Genomic DNA, 24,263 nt, shown 5'->3' on the forward strand with positions numbered 1-24,263 from the left:
GATGAATATGACCTTGTGCACAACAGGAACCCGCGAACGTGCTCCCTAATGGATGACGGAGAAAATAAATCATCTAATTGATGTATCAATAATATAACCATATAATATGTGAATATGGTATGAGGAAACTTACTAATTCCATTAATACCTATTGTATATACTTGGCCTGTTGAATAAATACGTAGACTGACGTCATAAAACAAAATGTTTAGTCATAAACTTTATTTAGAAGTTACGTATACATATGTCTGGATCCCTTTCAAAGTATTCACCTCCCCGACGCACACACGTATTCCAACGGTGTTTCCACTTTTGGAAACAATCCTTGAACGCCTCTTTAGTGGAGTCCTTCAGCTTCTTCGTTGCATTTACCTTAATCCCGGGAATCGTCTCAAATCTTTTTCCTTTCAAAGGTCTTTTGAGTTTGGAGAACAAGTATAAGTCTGAAGTTTTTCTTCAAAATAATTACATGGCTTTGAAAAGAAAAGAGTCATTGAAAGGTAAGGAGTTGAAAAACAAATAAAAAATATATAAATACAACAACAAAAAATCCAACAAATACATTTTTATTTAATCGGGTGTGATGTGACGACCGGCTTTCAGGGCAACCGGACGCTTAATGAATTATATTATTGCGAATAATGCCTTTAATGAAAAATCGATTGGCCGCTTGTGAAGTTCGGCTAGTGATAATCGTTCGTATTCATTTTTTGACAACTCAACATGGATGAAGAAGAATATAGAAGTCTGGACATTAACAAGGCTTACGGCCTATCACAGGCCTGATTAAGTGATCACTTTACACACACGTGTAACATTCACCATTCTACCCATGATTGGCAATTCGAATAAACAAATTAAAATCAATTTTAAATCTTTATTACAAGATTTTCCACTTCAGCTGTACATTTTTTTATAAATTTACTGCTTCCGCAGCTTAAAATTGATCAATAGTTTTTTTGAAGCTCTGTAAACAAACACCGTGGGGTCTGGCGTGACCGGTTTCTGTTGTCCTTCTGGAGAGAGAGTGAATTCGTAATTACGAATAAGTTTGGCCATGCACACCTTAGTCTGTGTTGTAGCAAACCGTATCCCTGGAAGAAAAACGAAAAATTCCATTAAAATAATTACATCCAACTATTTGAAGACCCCCCCCTAAGGGATTGTAAAAATCAGAATTGACCGAGTGACACAAGCTACGAGTATGCAACTACGAAACACGATTGCTGTCATCTTGTTTTAAAGTATTCCTCCTTCATTTCCTTTTATATTTACCTTTTGTCCGCCTACAAATATAGCTACCATGCTGGAGGTCCCGGGTTCGAATCCCAGGTGGGAGTAAAAATAAATATCGGTGATTTTACACTCTAATATTTATTTAATATTACCCTGGACTGGTTCCTGAAACGCAGGAGTGATCACCTTGCCTTCATGTAAGTAACGATTAACGATCAAGATTACACTGGGTCGATAAGATTCAGTGTCCTATGCGCCATTGGGTGCGGATAAGAAGGATATACCTTCATAGTAATGTCCTTCGTATACGATATCTTTATGCCTTCAAATATATAATACATATTCCACTACTTTCTCAGATCTGGAGCGCAGGACTGATCACCTTGCCTTCATATGATTGGCTTCTATCCGATACAGTGTCCTTTGCACTATTTCCAAGCGAAAACGGATTAAAGAAACAAAACACCTGTAAATATTTTTATCTGTTAACCCTTAATTACTCGCATGGGGTCAAAGCAATTTCGCATAAAAAAAATGAAGCATTTTCTGCTTCGCATTTGATATTTAGTTCATGTTATTTCTTTTATATATGATAAAATCAATAAAGCACTTTAATAATAAGCAAGTTTTACTATCTTATATAATAAATAATAAGCAGTTGTGTATTTTCTTCGTGCAAGTAATTAAGGGTTAGTAAAACCTCCGGTGAATTAAGACCAATTTGAGAAAGAAGGGATACCTCGGATGAATCAGGATAAAAGGTGGAAGAATCGAAAAGTAAAATTTAAAATAATTGTATAATAAGATGTACGATTATTTTGTGTAAAATTTAAAATAATCGTATAGTAAGATAAGTAAAATCAGCAACTGACCGATGCAAATCCTCGGCCCCCCTCCAAAAGGCAAGTAAGCGAATTTGTTAATGCTATCCTTGTTCTCCTGGGAGAACCTTTCCGGGTCGAAGGTTTCTGGGTTCGGGAAGTACTGCGGGTCCTTCTGCAGGGCGTATGTTGGGATCGTGACGGTCATCCCGACTGGAACCCTCACCGGCTGCCCTGCTGGCGTAGCGGGAGGCAGCTCGTACTCCTTACTGCATACTCGGTTTATGGAGAGCAGAGCACCATGCAACCGAAGGGTTTCTACAACGACAAACATACGTGTATTTAAGGCTGAGATCTCGAGCTTATCTCAAGCGTCATAGGCGAGTGTTTTTGCCTAGAATTTTCACTCATGAATTACATGAAATTATAGTAACTTTAAATATAAAGAGTAAATCCACTCACGAGTAGGCATAGGCTATGAAACGTATAAAGTTGAAGCCTGAGTAGGGACATGATAAGCGGTGTTGCATAAGCCGTAGCTAGATTTCAGAGTCACTTGGACGTTAGGTAATTAAAAAAAACTTATTTAAAACATTCAAATCAGAATCCGTTCAGCCGCAGTCAGCGCTGCACGAGTTTTTTTAAAGAACGCCCGATTTTTTTAAAGAATCTATATTGGATATTTTTTTGTTTTTGTATGGATTGAAAATGCATGGATTTTTTTAACTCATGACCTTTCAATAACTCTTTTCTTTTCAAAACAATATAATTATTTCGAAGAAAAACTTATTTTTTCAATGCAAAAACGTTATTTTAAGAAAAAGATCAATGATGTAAAATGTTACCTGGATTTAGAGAAACTTAAGTTACGACTTAACGAATACCGGGCCTTAACCCCTAAAGTACAGTTTTCTTGATCAATCGGGTCATTGTGAAAAATAATCCAAAGATATATGATCTAGAGTTAAGTATACCACATATAAAAAAATATTCGCAAAACAAATGGCGAAATCTGTTCCAATCAGTAAAACATCATTCATGATCGTCAATTGACAGTAGACATGGGTTTTCCGTGAAAAACCGGTTGTAAAACGTTTTTATGTAAAAGCGGTGACATTGTTCGTTTTCCCACATCCTCCTAGCTTTGATCTCCTAAGTTCTTATAGTTATTATAATCTGAAACATACTGGCTGCTACTTCTACAAAGCAACACCTTTAAATCAACCAAATAAAACGTATCTATGAAATAGTCTGAGATTACATACCAGAAAACACCATCTCCAAATAGGGCAGATTGATCAATACATCAAATGGGATATTTTCGTCTTTTGGAGCGGCTGCGTCTAATTCAGCCCGAAGTTTTTTCTGAATTTCCAGATTGGACGCAAGCTGTAGGAATAAAAATATATTACGTAAATTTTAAAAATACATTATGTGTGTTTTTATTAACAATATAACCAATTTTTAAATAGGAATAAACATACTTCAAATATCATGAGTCCGAAAATTCCACTTGAAGTTTCTGTACCATCTAGTAAGAATCCAAAAACACGACCAGCTAATTCCATAACAGAAATTTCTGAAAGAAAAATAATTCAAGTACTTATATATTTGTTCAGAAATATTTTTTTAGTTCATTAAAGAATTCACGTTTAAAAGCAATATATTACGACAAAATGAAATCAAATGCTTTCAACACTGCCTAAAATTAATAAGTTACAGCCGAGAAAGTATGAATTATTTAAATATTTCACTTTTACCATTTTTCGCATCTAGGTCATTATATTTCTTCATTACTTCGTAAATATCATTTTTAAGCATACTGGTATCGTTACTGCAAGCCATTATATCCTTGGCTATTTTCTTTGTCATATCCTCGATGTGTTTAGGTACAAATCTATAAAGGAAATATATAAAAACATTTAATACAGTGTCAAATATTTAGCCCTCCATGTTAACTGTTAATGTATAGACAGTGAAATGTCTAACCTCAGTTTAAATATTTTGCTCAACCAGGGAGCGATGATCAGGGAGAGATTAATAAATCCGTCAAGAAATGTGCCTTGGAAAATCGACCTTGTTATATTTCTGAATGGATTATCTTTTACCTTCCAAGAATCTATATGCAAACCAAAAATTGCTGAAACAACCACGTCCGTGAAAAAAGTAGCGGAGATCTGGAAAAACAACAAAACAATATATGATATTATATTACGAAAAACTGTTTTTTTTTTGTTGCCGTAGTTTTTTAGGATATATTAATTAACTAACTAACCATCACACTGCTTCTTCGAAACGGTAGGTAGAGAGACTAGAACGCCATACCTCCCTGTCGTTGTAAACATTCTTCGCCTCTTCCACATTCGTGCATCTCCTCATACTTACCCGCCGAATATTTCGACTCCTGACCCTGCCGCTTTCAAGTATTTGAATCATACCTGATTGTGCTAAGTTTTCCTCGGTCTTCCTCTGCTTCTTTTTCAAATTACATTTGCCTCATAAATTTGGTTAACCGTTCTTTCCTGACTCATACGTTCCACATGTCCAAACCATCTCAACACACCTTTCTTAATTATATAGAAAATACTTATTTCTGCCTTGCATTCTTTCCTTTTTCACCATTCGAACATCTATCAGACAACGTTTTGCCACACATTCGTCTGAGGGATCACATTTCGACTCATTATGATATATTCGCTCTTTAAAGTAGAAAAAGACGCAGTTGAGGACAAAAAAACCATTGATCTTAAAAATATATTACGATTATTATTTTTATTATTGTTATCATATCACTGACCTCTCTTCCTTCCAAGGGCTGATTGGGACTGCGCTTGATATGTTCCTTGATATAGTCGTCCATGATTTTTCCCTTTACCCACATAACCTCGTACATGGCTTTCACCTTGCTCACTGTTAAACTGGTCGACCACTGTCCTCTGGTCTTCTTCCATTCCTCGTCTTGCTTGCCGAAAGGGTTGGAGGCGAACAATGGATCACAGGAGGGGTCGACCTTTATGGAAATTGGAATAGATCGTGAAAATCATGAAAAACCGAGCTTATTCAAAGAAAATACATATATGTATTTGTGTCGACTATCTTCTTACCTTTAATTTTTCTCATTTATTTCTTTTAAATATGCTTCTTATGCCTATTTATTATATTTTTCTAATGCTTATTTATTGTTTTTATATTTTGCCATGTATTTGTTTTAGTTTTGGTTATTTAAAAAAAAAATTTTTTTGCTACTTTATTATTTGTGTTCCAGTCTTGTTAACCTTAATCCCATGTCCCAAAATGATAAATAGAAATTACTCATCGGGAATATTATATGTGTATATGACTTATGTATGTAATATGTTTTGAAATAAATATAATAAAATAATAAAAAAATAAATACTAGGGTGAATCAGATAAGACCCGGATTTCAAAAAAAATATTTAAAAAAAAAACTGTGATGTACACATGGGCGCCCGCAGAAATTTTTCTAGGGAGAGGGGCAAAATATTTTTAGTAATGTTTTAATGTAGTTTTTATTTACTGTAGCGTATTTATATGATGAACGAACGGACAGGACACTGTAGTAATGAAGGGCATACTGTAGCAACAAATTTTTTTAATTAACACATAAATAAAAGTAACATTATTTGAATATTTTCAGTCAATCTAGGAGGGGCAGGTGCCCCCCCCCACCTGTGAGCGCCCATGGATGTACATACATACATGTTATATTACTATACAGTTTCCTAATTTAAGAACAAATTTTTGATTATGAAATTAATGTTTTTTTATCTTGCTTACTCGTATCTTGTTTAAAAAATAAGATACGAGTAAGCATGGCGCCAATATCTGTTCAACAGATTCCTCGTCGTTAAATCTCCGACATGCGTTGTAGCGGATACGCCGAGTTGAAGAGACAAGCGGAAGATAGAGAGGCGGGTAGGGACTAACCATGAAACAAGCAAACTAAACATCACACATATTTGTATGAAAAAATCGTTTCTTTGCTTCAAAAAATTGCTTCAGAAATCCGATGATTATGCTTAATAAAATGTACCATTTTTTTTTTTTTTAACTTGTGTTAAAAAATATTTTTTAAATCGGTGTCATATTTAATTCCCTCGTAAGCATTTAAATTTTAAGGCTACTGTACAAAACTAAATATTGAAGTTAAGATCAAATGATTATGAAAAACGTTTTTGAATAATCCATTAGCAAAAACAGTATGGTTTGTATCCAAATATCGTAATTGAAGTTTCATTTTTTTCATTAAATTCAAATTGTACTTCTTTTTAGATGGATGTAAAGTTATTGTTCGGGTTATCATTGTAAAAATATTTGTACCAATTACTTACTTGGAATTCATTCCCGGGGAAAGAGTAAAAATCTTTGACAAGAACGTCCTTGATAAGTTCTGGATCTCGTAATATTATAGCGGGAACATTTAACTTGAAGTATCCTGCATAACGAGCGTTCGGAAACTCACTGCAAAATATTACTCTTTATTAGCGAAAAAAAAAATAAACCAGTAATTACCATAAATAAATAACCATGATATTTAAAGAGATAAACAATAAAATATTTTTTGTAAAAAAAATATCCATGAAATTATTGAATAAGAATGGCTCAAGATGGAAAATGATCAGGAAAGCATATATACATGACATAGTAAGAGTATTTTACTTTTTTAAATGGACCGGAAATTACCGTTTAATACTTTATAATAATATAAATCAACCACAATTGTGATTAACGGTAATTTATATTATAGATCTACGATATATACATATACATAATATACTCGTATAAAATCAAACACTGATTTGAGTCTACTAAGTTGTATATATTTTTTTTAACATAAATAAAATAAACCCGTGACAATTGTTTCGCCTTGTTAGGGCATTACCACTTACTACTGTAGTATGATAATACCCACAACTTAGTAGACTCAAATCAGGGTTTTATTTTAATACTTACAACATAAATATGGATTTCTACAAATCAAACGCCAAATCAATAAAGTTATATTATTTCATTCATTGTATAATTAATTAATCATTATTTTGACAAGATTGGAGTTTAAAAAACCACTTGCTGTCAAATCTAGAATTTACTGATAAGTGGATATTAAATAATTTTTGTTTATCAAATATCTCTTTGTACATAAAAAATGTGAAATTTGTAACATTCATAAAATTAGTACGCATTACCGATTTCAATAACAAAACAGGATTATTGTTCTTTGAATGAAACATTGTCTAAACTGGGTCCATTGCTTATGCCAATGTCAGGATGGTAATCGTGTGCGGTTACTTCATTTCTTCCAATTGAGCTGATTAAGTTCATTACATTATTTATTTTATTATCAGAGCTGTCCGATTGTTAAATTGTTTACGTCTTGTTGACTAAAAAACAGTAGCAATATACTCTGCAAAACAACTTTCTTGTGGTTTTCATTTTCATTATATGTACCTAAATTTTTTTAAATACCTTTAAATATTACTTAATTAATACCCATAAAATATGAAAAATAAAGGAATTGAATAACGTTTATTTTATTAGAAAATAAAGACATGAAATCTTTTGGAAAATTTCATAAAATAGGTACCTACACTAAAAACAATATTAATATTTAATTAAAATATTAAATCGATAAAAAACAAAAGATTTGCTCTAAAACGATTTTTGCCTGGCTGAAAAAGACAAAAGTCATCTACATCAATTAAAGTGTAAAAAATGAAGTTATAAAAAAGTAAAAAGACTATTTCTCGGAATATTAATCATGCCCATGAGGAAATTATAAAAAGTAAATATTCATTTAGCCTATTTATACTCACTTGTATAATTCAGTTTGAACGACTCCTATGTGCTTCTTTCCCAGTACTACCTCTTTGTAGTTCCCAAAAAGGAAGGCTGGTTTCACAAAAGGAACACCTCTTTCTTTCCAGTAACCATCATCCCGGGAAAAATAAAAGTAAAATGCTACCAAAAGTCCCAAAATCGCACAGAGCACTTCTGTAAACATTGTAGCTAACGTACTATCCAGCTAAACTAAATTATGGACTTACTCGTATCACTACATCGTATCTATTTATAGATCAGAAAATAAAAGCTACCTATCATCGAAAAACACGCTTCAGAAAGATCATCGATCAAGTCGCAGTAAATGTTTAAAAATAGTAATTAAAGAAAACGTAAGGATGTCCCATTTTTAGATGCATTGGAAGCCAAATAAATGACGAAGTTCATGTTAATTTTTATGGACGTTCGCTCTCAAAAGGATTTATAAATACAGGTGATTTTTCACAAAAACAGCCATACAAACATGCTTATTTTAAATTATACGAGCGTATGTACATAAAAAAACATGTACAAAGTCCTTGAAATTAGCGGACCCTTCAATCCAATTCTGAGAGCTTTTCAAAGCAATTTTCCTTACGGAATTAAATGAGTATTCGCGTTTGATCTTACATAAGCATCTTACTAAATGATAAAATATTTTTTTAATTATTTTATTATTGTATCGAAAACTACAACAACAACAAAAATATCATTAATGGAATGTTTTCATGAATTAAATTAACAAAATCAGTGTTCATCAAACCTACTGTTTGATCAAAGTCTGAGTAAATTAAAACATGTATACATGATAGGGGATTAGAGTCTAATACAAACGTAGTACGTACCTCAACCAGCACGTAAACATTGACCTTATGTTATTATGGAGTTATCTCAAAAAGATAAATAAAATAAGAGGTTTGGAATAGATATACATATCAACACTTATGTTTTGTAATATATCAGGGTTACATACGCGGCTCGCTCCGTTGAGGCATCAATTTTAATGTGTCGTAAGTGAAAAAAGGTTGAGGAGCACTACTCTAAATGTCGTATATTACACCCAAAACATATTGTCTTTACATAATACTTTTAAATACTCAAACATTTAAACATCGAAAATACCTATCTGCTTTGTATTGTGCTACGTATGCAGTGTTTTCCAAGCAGCAACACATCGCGTAGTAAATAACAGCTGTCCAGACTTGTACCAAAAACTTTTCACAAAATCATTCAATTCACAAAGCGACCAGCTGCGTGAAGGGCCAGTCGTGTCTCCGAGCATGTTTTTTTTTTAGTGTTTATTGAAATTTAATATATAATGGAATTTAATTTTTAAAGAATATGCATCGATAAAATATTTTTGTAATTTTTTTTAACTCCTTACCTATCAATAACTCAATTACTTTAAATGTTACCAAGGCTTGAAGAAAATTAAGTTGCGGGCTATTGGATATCCTTTACCAATTTACCTCATCCATATAAAACGAAAGAAGTTGTACATTCATGAAAATAGACAATGTACTAACGTAGGTAGGTACCTACTACAAATCTTATTTGGAAAAATGATGTGTCTATGGTCACCGTATGTCAATATCCAATTGCCAATTGTGAATCTAACCTCACACCTGTCAAACCGGCTTGTTTACATTTATAGCGTGGTTTTGTTTTTTATTGAAAAATATTTTGTTTTATATAAATTCAATAATAAATTGAAAATTCCTACAATGGAGGAACCAATAGTTGTGGACCCTCCGAGTACATCGCCTAAGGCGGATAATGCTGAAAACAAGGAACTGAACGAATTTTCTTACCTTGAAACTGGAGGTTTCTCCTCTGAACTTTTCAAAATTGAAATGAAAAACATGCCCAAGTTTTACGGAATAGGTGTAAGTTTGATTATTTATTTTTGTCCTTTAATAATGTTTTGGGTACACCATATTGTGAACTTATTTTATAGGAATTGAAAAAACTTTTGAATATTAAACTTCAATTGAATCCTGGAAAGATCAAACCACCTCGTCGGGGAAGCAGTTGGTTGTATGTTTGTTTCCGCAATGAAGAAGATAGGAAAAAGGCTATTGAAACTCTAAATGGTTTTAAATGGAAGGGAAAAGAGTTGACTGCTCAGGTATTTTACGTTTTTTTATTCTTTATTTTTGCTATTCTGACTGGGTGAAATTTTTTTTGACCATAAGGAACTTTCGGAAGAGGTAACTGACCACTGAACTTTAACACTGCAGTCACTTTTTGGCATTTATCATCCATATTGTACAGCAAAGAATAGACCCTTTTTTAAAAAAACCTTCCAAATTAACTCTATAAATTTGTCGTTTCTCAAACTTTTATTTTTATCGTCCACACAGTTGTTCATCTGACCGAACCATCCATCAAAGTAACTATAGTTAGATTTCTTACCACAACTCTTTAATTTATTTAATGACATCAACATGCCATTAGAAGAATAATGTGGATACTGAAAAGTAAAAAGTATAGTGTCGCTGTAAACAAAAATGTGGAAGAAGATTTTAATTTATCCATTAGTCGCCATTAGTCACATAAATTGGGCCCTGCCTGCCCACTATACTAAATTAATCAAATTTATTTCCTACTAAGCTATACCAACACCACATGTAATCAAGGGAAATGTAGACCATCTGTGGATAGTGTAAACTGAATGTATTGTGCATCTGTTTAAGATAAATTATCAGACCAAGAAAGTCACTATATATATGATTATTAATTATCAATCCTAGTTAGCACATTATTGTAGGGCAATTTTTTCATCAACTCACACAATCTGCCGCCTGACCCCCAGTATACTAAGTATAAGTAACCGCAAACCCAATTTCCATCTGTACAATGTTTTATGCCATCTCTCGTGCTCTACTAAAAGTAATCAAATAGAACACTCGTAAGTGTCTTCCGCTCCCTACTAACAGTATGTAAAAGACGCTTTTAAGCGTTTCCTGCAAATAATGTGTTAAAATACATATTTTAAAGTGTTATATAATAAATTATTATTGTTTTCAAAAATATTTACTAAGCATATTCTTGAATTTTTAAAGATAGCTCAGCCAACACCTGATCCTCTGGTTAAGAAGCGGAAGCTTGAGGCAGAAGGTGAAGGAGAAGCGAAGAATAGTAAAAAGGATTACAAAAATCAAGAAGAACAGATTAAAGATAGTACCACACCATATTGGAATGTTCCTTATGATAAACAGGTGAGCAAATATACACATAAGCATACTAAATAGTTCACATTTCTGATTTTTGTTTTTGTATGTTTTTATTAACAAAATGTCTTATCATCCTCAGGTTTTATCTCTGTTTTAGGTAATATAATTTTAAGCAGTTACCACCTTTTTAACAGATTTTCTTTGACCTTTTCACCTCAAAAATAGATTTCTTCGTTATATTCGCCATTTATCATTGTGTAACCTTTGTTTTTAGATCGAGTTCAAACACAGGGCAGTTCGCTCTGTCATTCTCAAAATGGGCAATGAGTTGTGGAAAGCTAACCAAAACATCCGCCCGTACATCGAGGCAAAAAGAAAGCTGTACGACGGTTTGATGTGTGACTTTGGGGCCCTCAGAACTGCAGAGACCATCGACGGCTACAGGAATAAATGTGAATTCACCGTCGGCATCGATGCAGAGACCAAGTTGACAACTGTCGGATTTAGGATTGGCAGTTATGTGACTGGTGTTACAGGAGTGGCTCCGGTAGACCGACTTGTGCACATATCTGACGCTATGAAAAAAGCCGTTCTGGTAACAAATATTCAAATAAATATTTTTTTTTAAATGATTCCTGATCAATATTAGATGGAAATAATTTTATTCACTGAAAATGTCTTAAACAGGCGATATCTATGCTAAGAATTGTGAAAATATATAGTACGATTATGTATACATGGAAGTTCAATGACATAGCAGGTTTGCACTTTTTTACCATTTTTTTGTTTTGTTAGTTATAGTTCTCAACTTTTATGGGATAAACCTATTAAACTCTCGACATTTTGAAACATTAGAAATCCATAATACACAATAAATCTATAGTTAAAAATGGGACAATGGCTAAAGCCTCCCCTCTGTTGTCCTTGTTCCCATTGCTAAAAAATGTGTAAAGACTGTTACCTCCTCCTCATCCTTTAACGTCCCAAAGACACAAATCTTAAATTTAGGCGAGTTTTGGAAACGGTGTTATAATAAGATGTTTTGTATGGTAAGTTAACATTAAATTTTGAAATATTTTTTTTTGTTAGGTTTTCCAAGATTATGTGCGAGCTAGTTCCCTCAAGGCATACAACCCGGAAGATCACAGCGGCAACTGGTCCCAGCTCATGGTGCGACAGTCTGCCAGCTCTGGAGATCTTATGCTGGTCATCGGACTGAATCCTAAGGTATGTAATAATAAAACTAATAAATGAAACATTTTGTGTATGTTAATCTTCATTGATTAAACAGGAATAACATATGTTAGCAACTAACCTTTGAAAATTACTTTCAGGATTTATCTGAGGAGATTGTGGGAGATGTAAAGAAATCGTTAGTGGAATATTTCACTTTAAATGAAACGAGACAAGGCAATATCAAATCATTGTACTTCCAAGCAATTGTTCGCAGGTAATTAATATAATTTTATAGATATCTCAACAGAGTCTAAGTATATTTTTATATAAAGGTAATATGGGAGTATGAGCATTTACAGGGATTACAACCTTTTATTATAATAGTAAAAAGGGTAATGCTATGTGCTTCAAAAAGCTCTCAATAGATGGCAACTCCATCTGGCATTTCCAGCTGACGTTTGAAAGCAGTTACAATATACAACTTCCAAAAATCCAGGCAATATGGGGATATTAATGGTGAACTTAATAAAAGTTTAAAAAGTGATCACTTAAGCTAGCTAATATACACAAGTGCTTAGAGTAACTACTTGAGCCAGCCAATAACATGTCACAAGTCATGTAAATGCTCAGATATTCATATTTTCCTCATGTATAAAAAACCCCCTTTTCAAACCTTTTTTTCAATAAGTGAATTTTTTTAAATAAAAATGAAAAAAAGAATCAAATTGTTGGTTTATTTTTAAGGGAATCTAAAAACATCCCTTTATTTAAAGACAAATCTGATATTCCTCGGAGGTGATAAATACCCTAACACATGCATATGTTTATTTCATTATTATTCAATCAATCATAATTTGTATTTATATACATAATAACAATACATTTTGATTAATCTGAATTTCAAGGCAAGGAAGAGAACCATTACCGGACCCAGAGTACCTCTGGGGTGATACACATATCTATGACACAATTCTAGGACTCAACTTCAGAATTTCTCCTATGGCCTTTTTTCAGGTAGGTACTTTTTAGATTTTCAAATTACATATATAAACTAATCGCATTATATGTATATACATATTGTTGTTTCTGTAGAAATGTTGTGCGAATTATGCTCTGATGCAGTATTTTGCGTTGTAGATAAACACAGCCGGCGCAGAGAAACTATATCAGACAGCCATTGAGTTAGCGGAACCGAAATCCTACTCCACTGTGGTGGATATTTGTTGCGGCACCGGCACTATTGGACTCTGCTTTGCAAAGGTAATTTATATTTGTATTACGATTAAAATAAATTCATTTTTTAATCTTTATTCAAGCAAGCGCATGTCGACCACTAAATTAAACCATAAATAGTGCAGTAAAACCTCAATCTAACAGACCTGTATTTTTAACAAACTTCAGATATAGCGGACAAAAAATCCGGTTAAATGAAAAAAAAAAATTATGAACGTCCTGTTTATATTATACATGATTAAATTCAAGTATTGCCGCATATAAAAAAAATGCGGCCATGGTAATCACGTCATACGTCGAGCACTATTTGACAGATAATGCCGTGCTGCTTGACTGCATCTAACCAAAGCTATAGTATATTAGGGGACTCCCTGTTACAATGCATAGGTTAGGAATTTTGTTTGTGTTTTGTATCGTTTTTTAAATCTAAATAGTGTTATATTATTTTCTAACATTTTTTGCTTAGTTTTAAACCTATTTTAATATAATGGACTTTCAGCTTTAACAGACACTTCTTCCTCTAAATTAGTCTGTTATATATTTTAAAAAAAATACATTTTAATTAATGAGCTCTTACTGTGATAAAATTTTCTTCCTCCATTCGCAAAGTCACTTCTTTTCCAGTCATCTACATATTATATTACTTTCAGCACTGTGGACAAGTCTTGGGGCTGGAATTAATCCCCCAGGCAATCACCGATGCCAAGTTCAATGCTGTTTTGAATAATATTACCAACACTGATTTCTTTGCTGGTCGGGCGGAAGATATTCTTTCCAGTGTGGTGACGCGAGCTACTAACAACGATGTTATAGCCATTGTGGACCCTCCCAGAGCTGGTTTACGTGAGTATTGCGTAAATTTTGATGTTTCAAATATACAAAACCTAGAGTATTTTTTTTTCAAACCCAAATAAATGCATATAAGCTCCTACTACGAGATGATATCACTCAATAAGATATAGATAAAAGTGGGCATTAAAATATGGCAGTCTGCATCCTCAGTCATGAAGAGGATTTAAAAAAAACAGGCTGTGAAATTACAAAATTAATATGCGTGTATCTTTTCCAGACATGCGCGCTATCACACAACTGCGTCGGATGAAGCAGGTAAAGAAGTTGGTATTCCTGTCGTGTGATCCGACAGCCGCCATGAAAAACTTTGTGGACCTCGGTCGCGCCAGTTCCAAGACCATGCACGGCGACCCCTTCATCGCCACCAAGGCCATACCCGTGGATATGTTCCCCTACACCAAGCACACAGAGCTGGTCATGCTGTTTCAAAGATTACCAGAAGAGGTATTTTTATCATATTGTATCATTCGACCACCAAGTCCAAGATATTGTATTTACAGATACATATTATATTTATTTCTAGGATTTATCATCTATGGCTGACCAAGAGAGTAATACAATGCCTAGTATGGAAACTGCAGAATGTCCTGAAGCGAAGCCTTCACCAGTCTCAACAAGTTGTGAAGAAAAACATTCCGGCGAGACAATGGAAGCAGTTGTTTAAAATTATTAATTAATTATGTATTATTGACATAAATGTAAATACAATTTTTAATAAATATCTGATCTGATGTTTAATATGTTTTTTTTCTTCTCTAATGTTTAATGAAAGAATATTGTAAGCACTATTGATATTTTGAATTGTTTTTCTTATTGATCATATGCATTCCATAATGATACGAGTATCATATTATTAAATAATTAATTTAATAATTTAAAAATGTTGCTGTATAAACCTGTTTATTACAAATATATACTATAGAAGATTATTTTATAATTTCATTAAAAAATAAAACAATAAACATAAGTCATATGTTTGTTTGTATGAGATGCGGCAAATCACGCGTTCCCACAAGGTACTGTATACAGCAGGTGCTGGTGTCACCGCAAGTCGGGTGTCATCAAATCCGTGGCTGCCAACGGTAAATCTACCAGTGAGATGATTTATCGCTGCCAAGAGACCCCTTGTGTCGCCAGTATGTACATAGTACCGGCAACTGCAACCTGAAAAAGGCAACCGGATTGTAAAGTCGGTATCGCTCCGTCTGTGGTAGCGGCGTTATCATTACAATCCGAATGAAACAGCTCCAAAGAAAATCCAAGGCCAGGATGTAGCGGCGGTCGAATAGTCCAGTGGGTGAAGTCAGGAGGAGGAGAGAGAGAAGCGCAGCGATGTGATTGAGAAATATTCTGATTTAATTATGGCGGTTGACCCCCTATATATACCGTCCCTGTGTGCATCGCCAGCTGCGCCCGACCAATAGCAGATCGGAATATGCAGACCAATCACGGTGTAGAAGGAGTGAGGGCATCACTTGCCGTATGCCTCTAGAACATATAAGGACACCCCCACTCCGCTACTTCGTCACAGTCCAGTGCGCATCACAGAGCATTACACAAGATTTACATAAGTATTATACAAGATTTACATTTATAATTATACTATTTTCATTATTCGTAATAATCCTATGTTATTCTACCTCAGTATGAGCAGAGACCCCCCGAATGTGACTTGCGGTCTTTATTGAGGGGGTAGTACGTTGCTTACAAATACTGAAGTACAAACTATTTCTATTTTTATATTAAGTCTCTCGCCACTAGCGGCATACGTCAGATACAATGTAGATATTTGTATTTGCTAATCTAACTTGCCATGGAGCATTCGCTGTAATTGATTACATGTACTTTAGTCAAGTCATACTTATGTTTGTGTCATACTAGTACATATACATATTATGCATGCTTTTATTTTCTGGAAAACACCTATGAGCATAAATAAAGTATATTAAATCATCTAATGTAATAAAACAAAACATAACAGATAATAATAAACATTTATAACTAAACCATACTATATATAAACATAGTTCAACCATTTAAATTTTTAAAGATGATGAAAAATAATTTAATCAGGAACCACAAATATACACATTTTTTTTTAAATCAACTCAGTTAACATCACTAGATCATAATTTGTAAAAAGAAAAATTTATTTACTCAAGCCTCAAACAATTTACAATTTTAATAGCAATGAGTAATTACATAATTATTATACATAATCAGTTTTAAATGGTCATCTCAGTTAAAATAGTAATGCATGTTGGTAAAATTCAATTATATAAACTCTGTCTTAGATAACATAAATAACCTATAATTTTTTTTAAATATTATCATAAATATGTATTTAGTACATCTTTACTGCATTTTACAAAATAGTAGCAGGTAGGTATATTGTAATTTAGTTTAGTAAATTTACAAAATAAAAAAGTTACAATACGTATAGTATATAGTTAGTACATATATAGATTACAATTTTAAAATATATTTTACATTACATATTGGTAATATATTAAATGATCTAATCATATTAAGAGTCTATGTGACCGGACAACATGTGTGACTAGATGTATGGATGGCTAGGAATGTATGACATTTCGTTTTTTTTTTTGTCTTTGTTTATGCAAGGAAGATGTTATCCAAATAATCCTTTTAACTTCTGTTTATCTTCGGAGTCCCTGACTTTTTGCATATCTTGTATGGCCTTCAGGTCTTTAGTGACTGCTGCTGTGAGTGTTGGATCCAACTCCATAACTTTTTTAAAATCTGAAATGGCCGCACTTGGACTCCAGGCTGCCATATTTGCTTTTGCTCTTTTGTAGAGAGCCTTAACATTATCTAAAAAAATATTTCAATAATAATAACAAAAATATCTTTAAAAATGTAATAATTTCTTATTGTAAGGGTGATATATACATGCATATTTAATTAATAAAAAAGATTCATTAAACCGATCACCTCGTTTCAAATCAGTTTTAATATTTACACCATGCGGCGTAGTTATGTAATTTTCTTGAGAAGCATTAATTTTTCATTACAATAACAGACATGTAAGAAAATTCAAACCATTGAGACAATAAATTGTCAATTTTAAAGTTTAAAAGCAGACAAAATATATAATTAAATAGTTACAGACGGCAAAAGTATTATACCTGGTTGAGACTTGAGTACAGTAGTGCAATGTTCAATAACCGCATAGTAATCTCCCTCATACAGCTTGCATTGGGAATAATTTAACAAAAGCGGCATTTTCATATCTTCAAGTTTTTGCCATTCTGTATCATGTGGTTTTTCTCTAAAAAAAAATATTAACATTATATACGATTCCAAGGAGCTGAAAATCTAATTACATATTGTAATCAACATTATTGTTCAAATTATAAAACAGAAATTTATAAGTAATAAAAATAAAACAATAAAAACCCATTTTTTTGATAATTCTATCAGAATATAAATCAATCAGCAAAGATACATAACCTCCGTATTCACGGAGGTTATGTCTTGATGCTACAGGCATTGTTTAACCCTTCACTGCATAGTGTATCAAATTTGTTACATACCCAAAAGTTAGTGTTAAAACGTCCTTTAAAAATATAAGCAACCATTCTTTGTTATTACTGATTAGATACATTCATAACTCAAGGATATAGTTCATAATTTAGCCAAAAGATGCGCTTTGAATGCCAAAATAATAACTTCACTTGTCTCTCGAAGACAAACTGTCAATGCAGTCATGCAAAAAAAGTCATGCAGTGAAGGGTTAATATATTATCAGTCATTAGAGATGTGTACAATCCGGTGATTCAGAAGATACGCATTGTGATCTGTTCATTAAGACCAGATCAATTAAATGATGGATCTTTTAGTTATCCCATTTATTCATTCGCGAATTAGATGTATGAAATAAAGTATCTGACATTCAAGTAAAATCATTTTCAACAAAAATATAATTTGATATCGTATAATATAATAAAAAGATAGTTAAATTAAAAAGATGAAGTATAGAAAATGTCATTTCGTCCAAAAAGTTGATGGGCGGTAATGCACACTGACCAAAATGTTGTGTATTCCTTATCTAATTTAAATAACTTACTTTAAAATGAGTTGTTCCAAAAGGGCTATTGCTTCATGGTACATTTCAGCTGCTTCTTTATAGGATTTTTTCCCAAAAAAAACATTTCCCTTTTCTTTAAGTACGGGAATACTATCCAATTTTTCCGAGTCACTCAACTGCCAAGCATCTTTCTCATAATCTTCAGGAAATTCTATTTTTAATAATTCTGAAATTAGAATTAAAGCATGACAAAATATGTGGTCGGTTTAAACATTTTAGTGCTATTTTTTTTGTTATGTGTAAGACTTTTTTGCAAAAATGGTCCTTATAGAGTTGAGCTTTGTCTTTCTAGCATGCTTCTGTCTCTTTCTAGCACATTAACATATATGCAGATTTTTGCTCCATCCGATTGGTTTAACTGATGGAGCAATGTTTCTGTAATAGCAACAGGTACGCAGCAGAGCTTAATGGTTTTTGATCAGCCAGATATTATACGAAAACTGCAAGCTTTTATTTGGGGAAGGATTTTAAAAAGTTTACTGATTTATATATGACGCCATTTTGTGTACCGCCGCCATCTGGTATTACTGTTTTAAAGGTAACTGAGTTTTAAAGATATTTAAGTTTTAAATTACCTATTATAAATGTCAGGTCACACGGTTTCGCAATAAGCTCATTTAAGTCTTTGTAGCCGATTCCCTCATTTTGTAGAGACACGCCACAAAAATGATTTCTCCTATCGCAAGCATCTTTACTTAAGTCTCTCAAAGTTTTTGACACAAATGGGTATTGAATTACCAACTGAAAATAAATAATGAAAATAATCATATTATTCAAGAATTTCTTCATCTTTAGCCCTTTATCATAACTATCATTGTGCATAAGTTGCTGCATAGGATTCACCGAATAATTGAAGAAAAAAATTAAATTGGAAACAAAATGTGCAAAAGAAGGTATGCAGTTGACAAAAATTGATGAGGCAATAGGACATAACGATCTTTCTGATTATGTGGTGTCTTATTTAGAAAATATGACAAGAGGAATACGACAAATCAATGAGCCATGCGATAAATCTTGATTAATATATTGGGTTGATGCAAAAGTTTTGACCGTTTTTTACATATAATTTTTTTAATTTTTTTTTTAATATGTATTATTTATTTAATAAATTATTTCATTTCCATCAACTCTTATAACCTTCTCCCATCTTTCTATCAGCTTATTAATACCAGTAGTAAACAATTCCGTGGATTTTGATGCGAAAAATGAAGTAAGGGATGTTTTTACCTGCTCTATGGTATAATTTTTTTTTATCATTTAATTTTTTTTGCAGTGATCGGAATAAATGAAAATCAGAAAGAACAAAATCTGAAGAATACGGTGGATGCTTGATAACATCCCAATTTAACTCATTTAGCTTGTGCTGGATCATCATAGCCACATGTGGTCTCGCGTTGTCGTGATGAAACACTACCCCTTTTCTTTTTACCAATTCTGGTCTATCCTTTTGAAGGTCCATGTTCAATTTGGATAATTGCTGACAATATCGTTCTGTTGTACTTGTCTGATCGTGTTCCAAGAGTTCAAAATACACAATACCCTTATCATCCCACCAAACACAAAGTTTAACTTTTTTTATGGATTTCGGCCTTCGAAGTTGTTAATGGGGCTTGTCCAGGTATAGCCCAATGTCTTTTTCTTGTCACGTTGTTGTACACGACCCACTAATCATCTCCCGTCACTAAACGATGCAAAAAAAGTTCATGTTTTTGTCTCGCACTCAAAGCAACGCACGTTGAAACACGATCCAATAAATTGGCAGTCGCCAATTGATGAGGTTTCCAAACGTCGTACCGCGAAACCATTTCCATACGCTTCAAATGTCTTAATACGGTTGTTTGGTTGACTCCCATCATCGACACAATCTCCCTGATGATTAGACGTGGATTGGTGTCAATTATGACTTTCAACTTGTCGTCATCAGACTTCAATGGCCGCCCGGTACGTGGTTTATCAATGAGTGAAAAATCTCCAGATCGGAATTTTGTAAACCATCTTCGTACCTGTCGAACTTTGATGACATCTGCTCCGTACACTTCACAAATGTTTTTGGTTGCCACACTCGCGGTATTGTCTTTATGGAATTCATAAAGTAAACAATGACGTAAATGCACTTTATCGAGCGACATTTTGAAAAAATACAAGGGGTCATTACTGTACTCTGGCTAGGCCAAAACTGAATAGAAAGTAGAGGAAAAGCATCCTTTATACAATGGAATCATAAAAAGAAGATATTTTTCATAATTTAAGAAAAAATTTTTTTTTTACCTGGGATCATAAAAAACGGTCATAACTTTTGCATCAACCCAATATATATAAGACATTGAATCAATTGTGTCCATTGTATTGCTGAATCTATTGTATTGTTTTTAAGGATCAACCTTATTCATTTATTAATAAATTAATATACACATCCACTATCATTTTGAAGACCTATCAATTAATATGCTATAAATCCTTGTACATAATAGGCAAGGAGAATTTTCCAAGGCAACTAACAAATATATATTTTTAAAGTGCTGATATTTACTTAATTGTTGATTTACAACATTTTGAGTGTGTCCAAATACTTGTTCAAAAAATCTGGATTATCTCCAATTACAGGAGTAATTTTCATATTATTTTTTAACATCTCATCAAAGATGAAGAAGAATATGGAAGTCTGGGCATTTACAGGGCTGACGACCGTCATAGGCTGGTTTAAGTGATCACTTTACACACGTGTAACATATATATATATATATATATATATATATATATATATATATATATATATATATATATATATATATATATATATATATATATATATATATATATATATATATATATATATATATATATATATATATATATATATATATATATATATATATATATATATATATATACACATATATATAAATAAATATATATATATATATATATATATATATATATATATATATATATATATATATATATATATATATATATATATATATATATATATATATATATATATTATTAACTTATTATTTGATTAACAGGACTTATCGCATTGTCTTCCAGTGATCAAAAATTATTTTTTAACATCACATCAAAGATGAAGAAGAATATGGAAGTCTGGGCATTTACAGGGCTGACGACCGTCATGGGCTGGTTTAAGTGATCACTTTACACGCGTGTAACATTCACCACACTACTAGTAGTGTGGTTGTCAATAATGGGTAGAATTGGTGAATGTTACAAGTGTGTAAAGTGATCACTTAAACCAGCCCATGACGGTCGTCAGCCCTGTAAATGCCCAGACTTCCATATTCTTCTTCATCTTTGATGTGATGTTAAAAAATAATTTTTGATCACTGGAAGACAATGCGATAAGTCCTGTTAATCAAATAATAAGTTATAATAAGTATCTATATAAGAGACTTCTTTACAAATAATTAAATAGGGCAATAATTTTTATGCAATCAATTTATTGATTTATTAATGGCTAATTTTAATTAGAAATGTTATAAAAATTCCTTACACTTTTATCAACTGTGAATTTGGCCACTTCGTCAATGGCCATCTTTTGTACCATTGCTTCCCAACATTCCATTTTGAATTTTTTACCCAATACTATCACCATTGGTTCCTTGTTTCCAATCTTCCGACTGTCGTCTACTAGAGAATTATCCGAATCCGTTTTTCGGGTTTGGAAATGGAAATGTACCTGAAAATATACCAATACAAGGTTTACAACAAATTTACAATGTTTGATATGGGTGGCTCAATGGAAGAAACATGGTTCAAATATTTATTTTCTGAAGTCGGTGTTAAACACTGAAATCAATGTATTGACCACCTGCAACCAACATACAATATTGTTTTTTTTTAACGTTTTGTATGTATTAACATATTTGAGTTTAACATAAAGTGACTATTTGTACCGGTTTTACCTATACAAACCTGATTTTTCATAGGGTTTACTAGGACAGAATCTAATTCTTTATCCGCATTCAATGGTGCATATGGCACTGCATCGTATTTACGCAATGTTATCTTGATCATTACTTACATGAAGGCAAGGTGATCACTCCTGCGCTTCAGGGACCAGTCCAGGGTAAAATTAAATAAATATTAAGGTCTAAATTCAATTTTAAAAAAAATTCATCCATCCCCTGAGATTCGAACATGGGACCCCTGGCACGGTAGCTAAATACGCTAACCGTTACGCCACGGACGCAGGCAGTATAGGGCAACCAAATCAAACATGATTTATTTATCAAAAGATCAATCAGCTTTGAGCGATCGGTCGCAACAAAAACCGCCCAATTCTGTTGCGAAAGTATGAGAAATAATATGATAAAATTAAAAAATCAAATCTATTTTATTCGACTGCCAGCCTGATCAAATTTGACATGTCCTGATTATATTTTTTTTAAAGGTGACTCCATTTTAACATATTTATGTCTCCAGATTACACTGGAACTATGATTCACTGTATGGAAAATAAAAATTCAATAATAATAATAAATAATAAAACCCTTATCCGCACCACAATGGTGCATAGGGCACTGCATTATATAAAAACAGTGTTATTTTGATCGTTAACACACAAAGGAAAGGTGATCAGCCCTCCGCTTCAGGTACCAGTCCAGGGTAATATTGAATAAATATTAGAGTGAAAAAATCACTTATATTTATTTGACTTCCCCTGGGAATCGAACCCGGGACCTCCAGAACGGTAGCCGAACGTGCTGACCATTACACTACGGAGGCGGAAAATTCAATAACCTAATAGATAAAGGTTGGTTATCTTTATCCTCACAATGAACAATGATTTTAATAATAGCAACGTGAATATTATAATTAAGTAGTTAATGTTTAACAATAATGATACTAAACCTCGCCATAAGAATTTTAATGTGTTATTATATTTACCTTACAACCATCTCGAAGCGGCGTATATTTTTTCCCTGGATGCAGAATTTCTTTCTTTATAATAATACTTTCTACTTCTGAATCCATTTTCAAAAGTTAATATTAATAACAAACACAAGTTTGAAAATTTGCGCCTCTAGTCAAGAGCCTGTTGAGGTCTTGTTTTGATATTCCTTGCAAAATAACTAATTGTATACTCCGGATGTGAGTTTGACAACTGACAAGTGATAAGCGAACGGGATAAAGATATCCAAAGATTATATACTAGTAAAGATTGATATCTCAGTCAAATTAGTATGGTAAATGATTATACATGTTGAAAAAAATCAAGAAAATTAAATATTCTCACTATTCACACTAAAAAATAACCTACGCAGAAAAATCAGCTGATCGATGCACTCGACAACCTTATAGAGACAAAAAGAAAGAAGAAGCTCAAATGTCAAAATCAAAATAACCTAAAAATGCCATCGACATGAAACTCTGTAAAATGCGTTTCGTCATTTTCCCGCCTTTTCAGGAAAATGGCAAAATACGCATTTTACAGAGTTTTATGTTGATGACATATTTAGGCTATATTGATTTTGACATTATTCAATGAAATTGAAAAATGAAAAAATCATTTAGCTGGTAAAAAGGTTTATTATATCCATACTTTGACTGAACCAGAAGGTGAACCAATCACATACTCGAGTTGTTAGAAGAACTCTTAGTTCTCTTAAACCTATATATAACCTTCTGGATCAAATCAAAGAAAATTACAATATTACAGGAATATATAAAATTATTATTGTACTTAAAATTACACACACAAAGGGCGCTTGTCCACTACCCGGAATTTTACCCTCCGACAGTCAGGTTTTGAAAAGTGAAAGCGACTACGACAGTGTAGCGTGATCGAATTTACGCGCA

General features: G+C 32.7%; 3 protein-coding genes across 3 annotated transcripts; 1 reads left to right on the plus strand and 2 right to left on the minus strand.

Annotated features, from left to right (window-relative positions):
• Nucleotides 1-863: 863 nt before the first annotated feature.
• LOC148303487 (cytochrome P450 6j1-like) lies at nt 864-8,107 on the minus strand. The gene is made up of 9 exons (XM_088269890.1): nt 7,892-8,107; nt 6,410-6,539; nt 4,855-5,067; nt 4,047-4,234; nt 3,818-3,954; nt 3,542-3,636; nt 3,323-3,446; nt 2,109-2,375; nt 864-1,094 (listed from the first exon to the last, which is right to left on the minus strand). Exons 1-9 carry the CDS (start codon nt 8,077-8,079, stop codon nt 922-924), a joined length of 1,515 nt encoding a protein of 504 aa, XP_088126016.1. The 5' UTR covers nt 8,080-8,107; the 3' UTR covers nt 864-921.
• A 1,418-nt stretch (nt 8,108-9,525) lies between these two features.
• LOC148303488 (tRNA (uracil-5-)-methyltransferase homolog A) lies at nt 9,526-15,070 on the plus strand. Its single transcript, XM_088269889.1, has 11 exons — nt 9,526-9,781; nt 9,853-10,023; nt 10,961-11,116; nt 11,346-11,666; nt 12,161-12,298; nt 12,406-12,521; nt 13,153-13,261; nt 13,385-13,507; nt 14,131-14,323; nt 14,550-14,776; nt 14,856-15,070. Exons 1-11 carry the CDS (start codon nt 9,620-9,622, stop codon nt 14,994-14,996), a joined length of 1,857 nt encoding a protein of 618 aa, XP_088126015.1. The 5' UTR covers nt 9,526-9,619; the 3' UTR covers nt 14,997-15,070.
• Nucleotides 15,071-16,260: 1,190 nt separating this feature from the next.
• Nucleotides 16,261-23,580, minus strand: LOC148303489 (AH receptor-interacting protein-like). The gene is made up of 6 exons (XM_088269891.1): nt 23,352-23,580; nt 21,955-22,140; nt 19,019-19,184; nt 18,423-18,609; nt 17,482-17,624; nt 16,261-17,167 (listed from the first exon to the last, which is right to left on the minus strand). The coding sequence occupies exons 1-6, from the start codon at nt 23,436-23,438 to the stop codon at nt 16,965-16,967; spliced, it is 972 nt and encodes a 323-aa protein (XP_088126017.1). The 5' UTR covers nt 23,439-23,580; the 3' UTR covers nt 16,261-16,964.
• Nucleotides 23,581-24,263: the final 683 nt, after the last annotated feature.

Source organism: Brachycentrus maculatus, unplaced genomic scaffold, assembly GCF_059751285.1.
Source record: "Brachycentrus maculatus isolate JH-2025_06_01 unplaced genomic scaffold, ASM5975128v1 h1tg000367l, whole genome shotgun sequence".
Taxonomy (NCBI): Eukaryota; Metazoa; Arthropoda; class Insecta; order Trichoptera; family Brachycentridae; genus Brachycentrus; species Brachycentrus maculatus.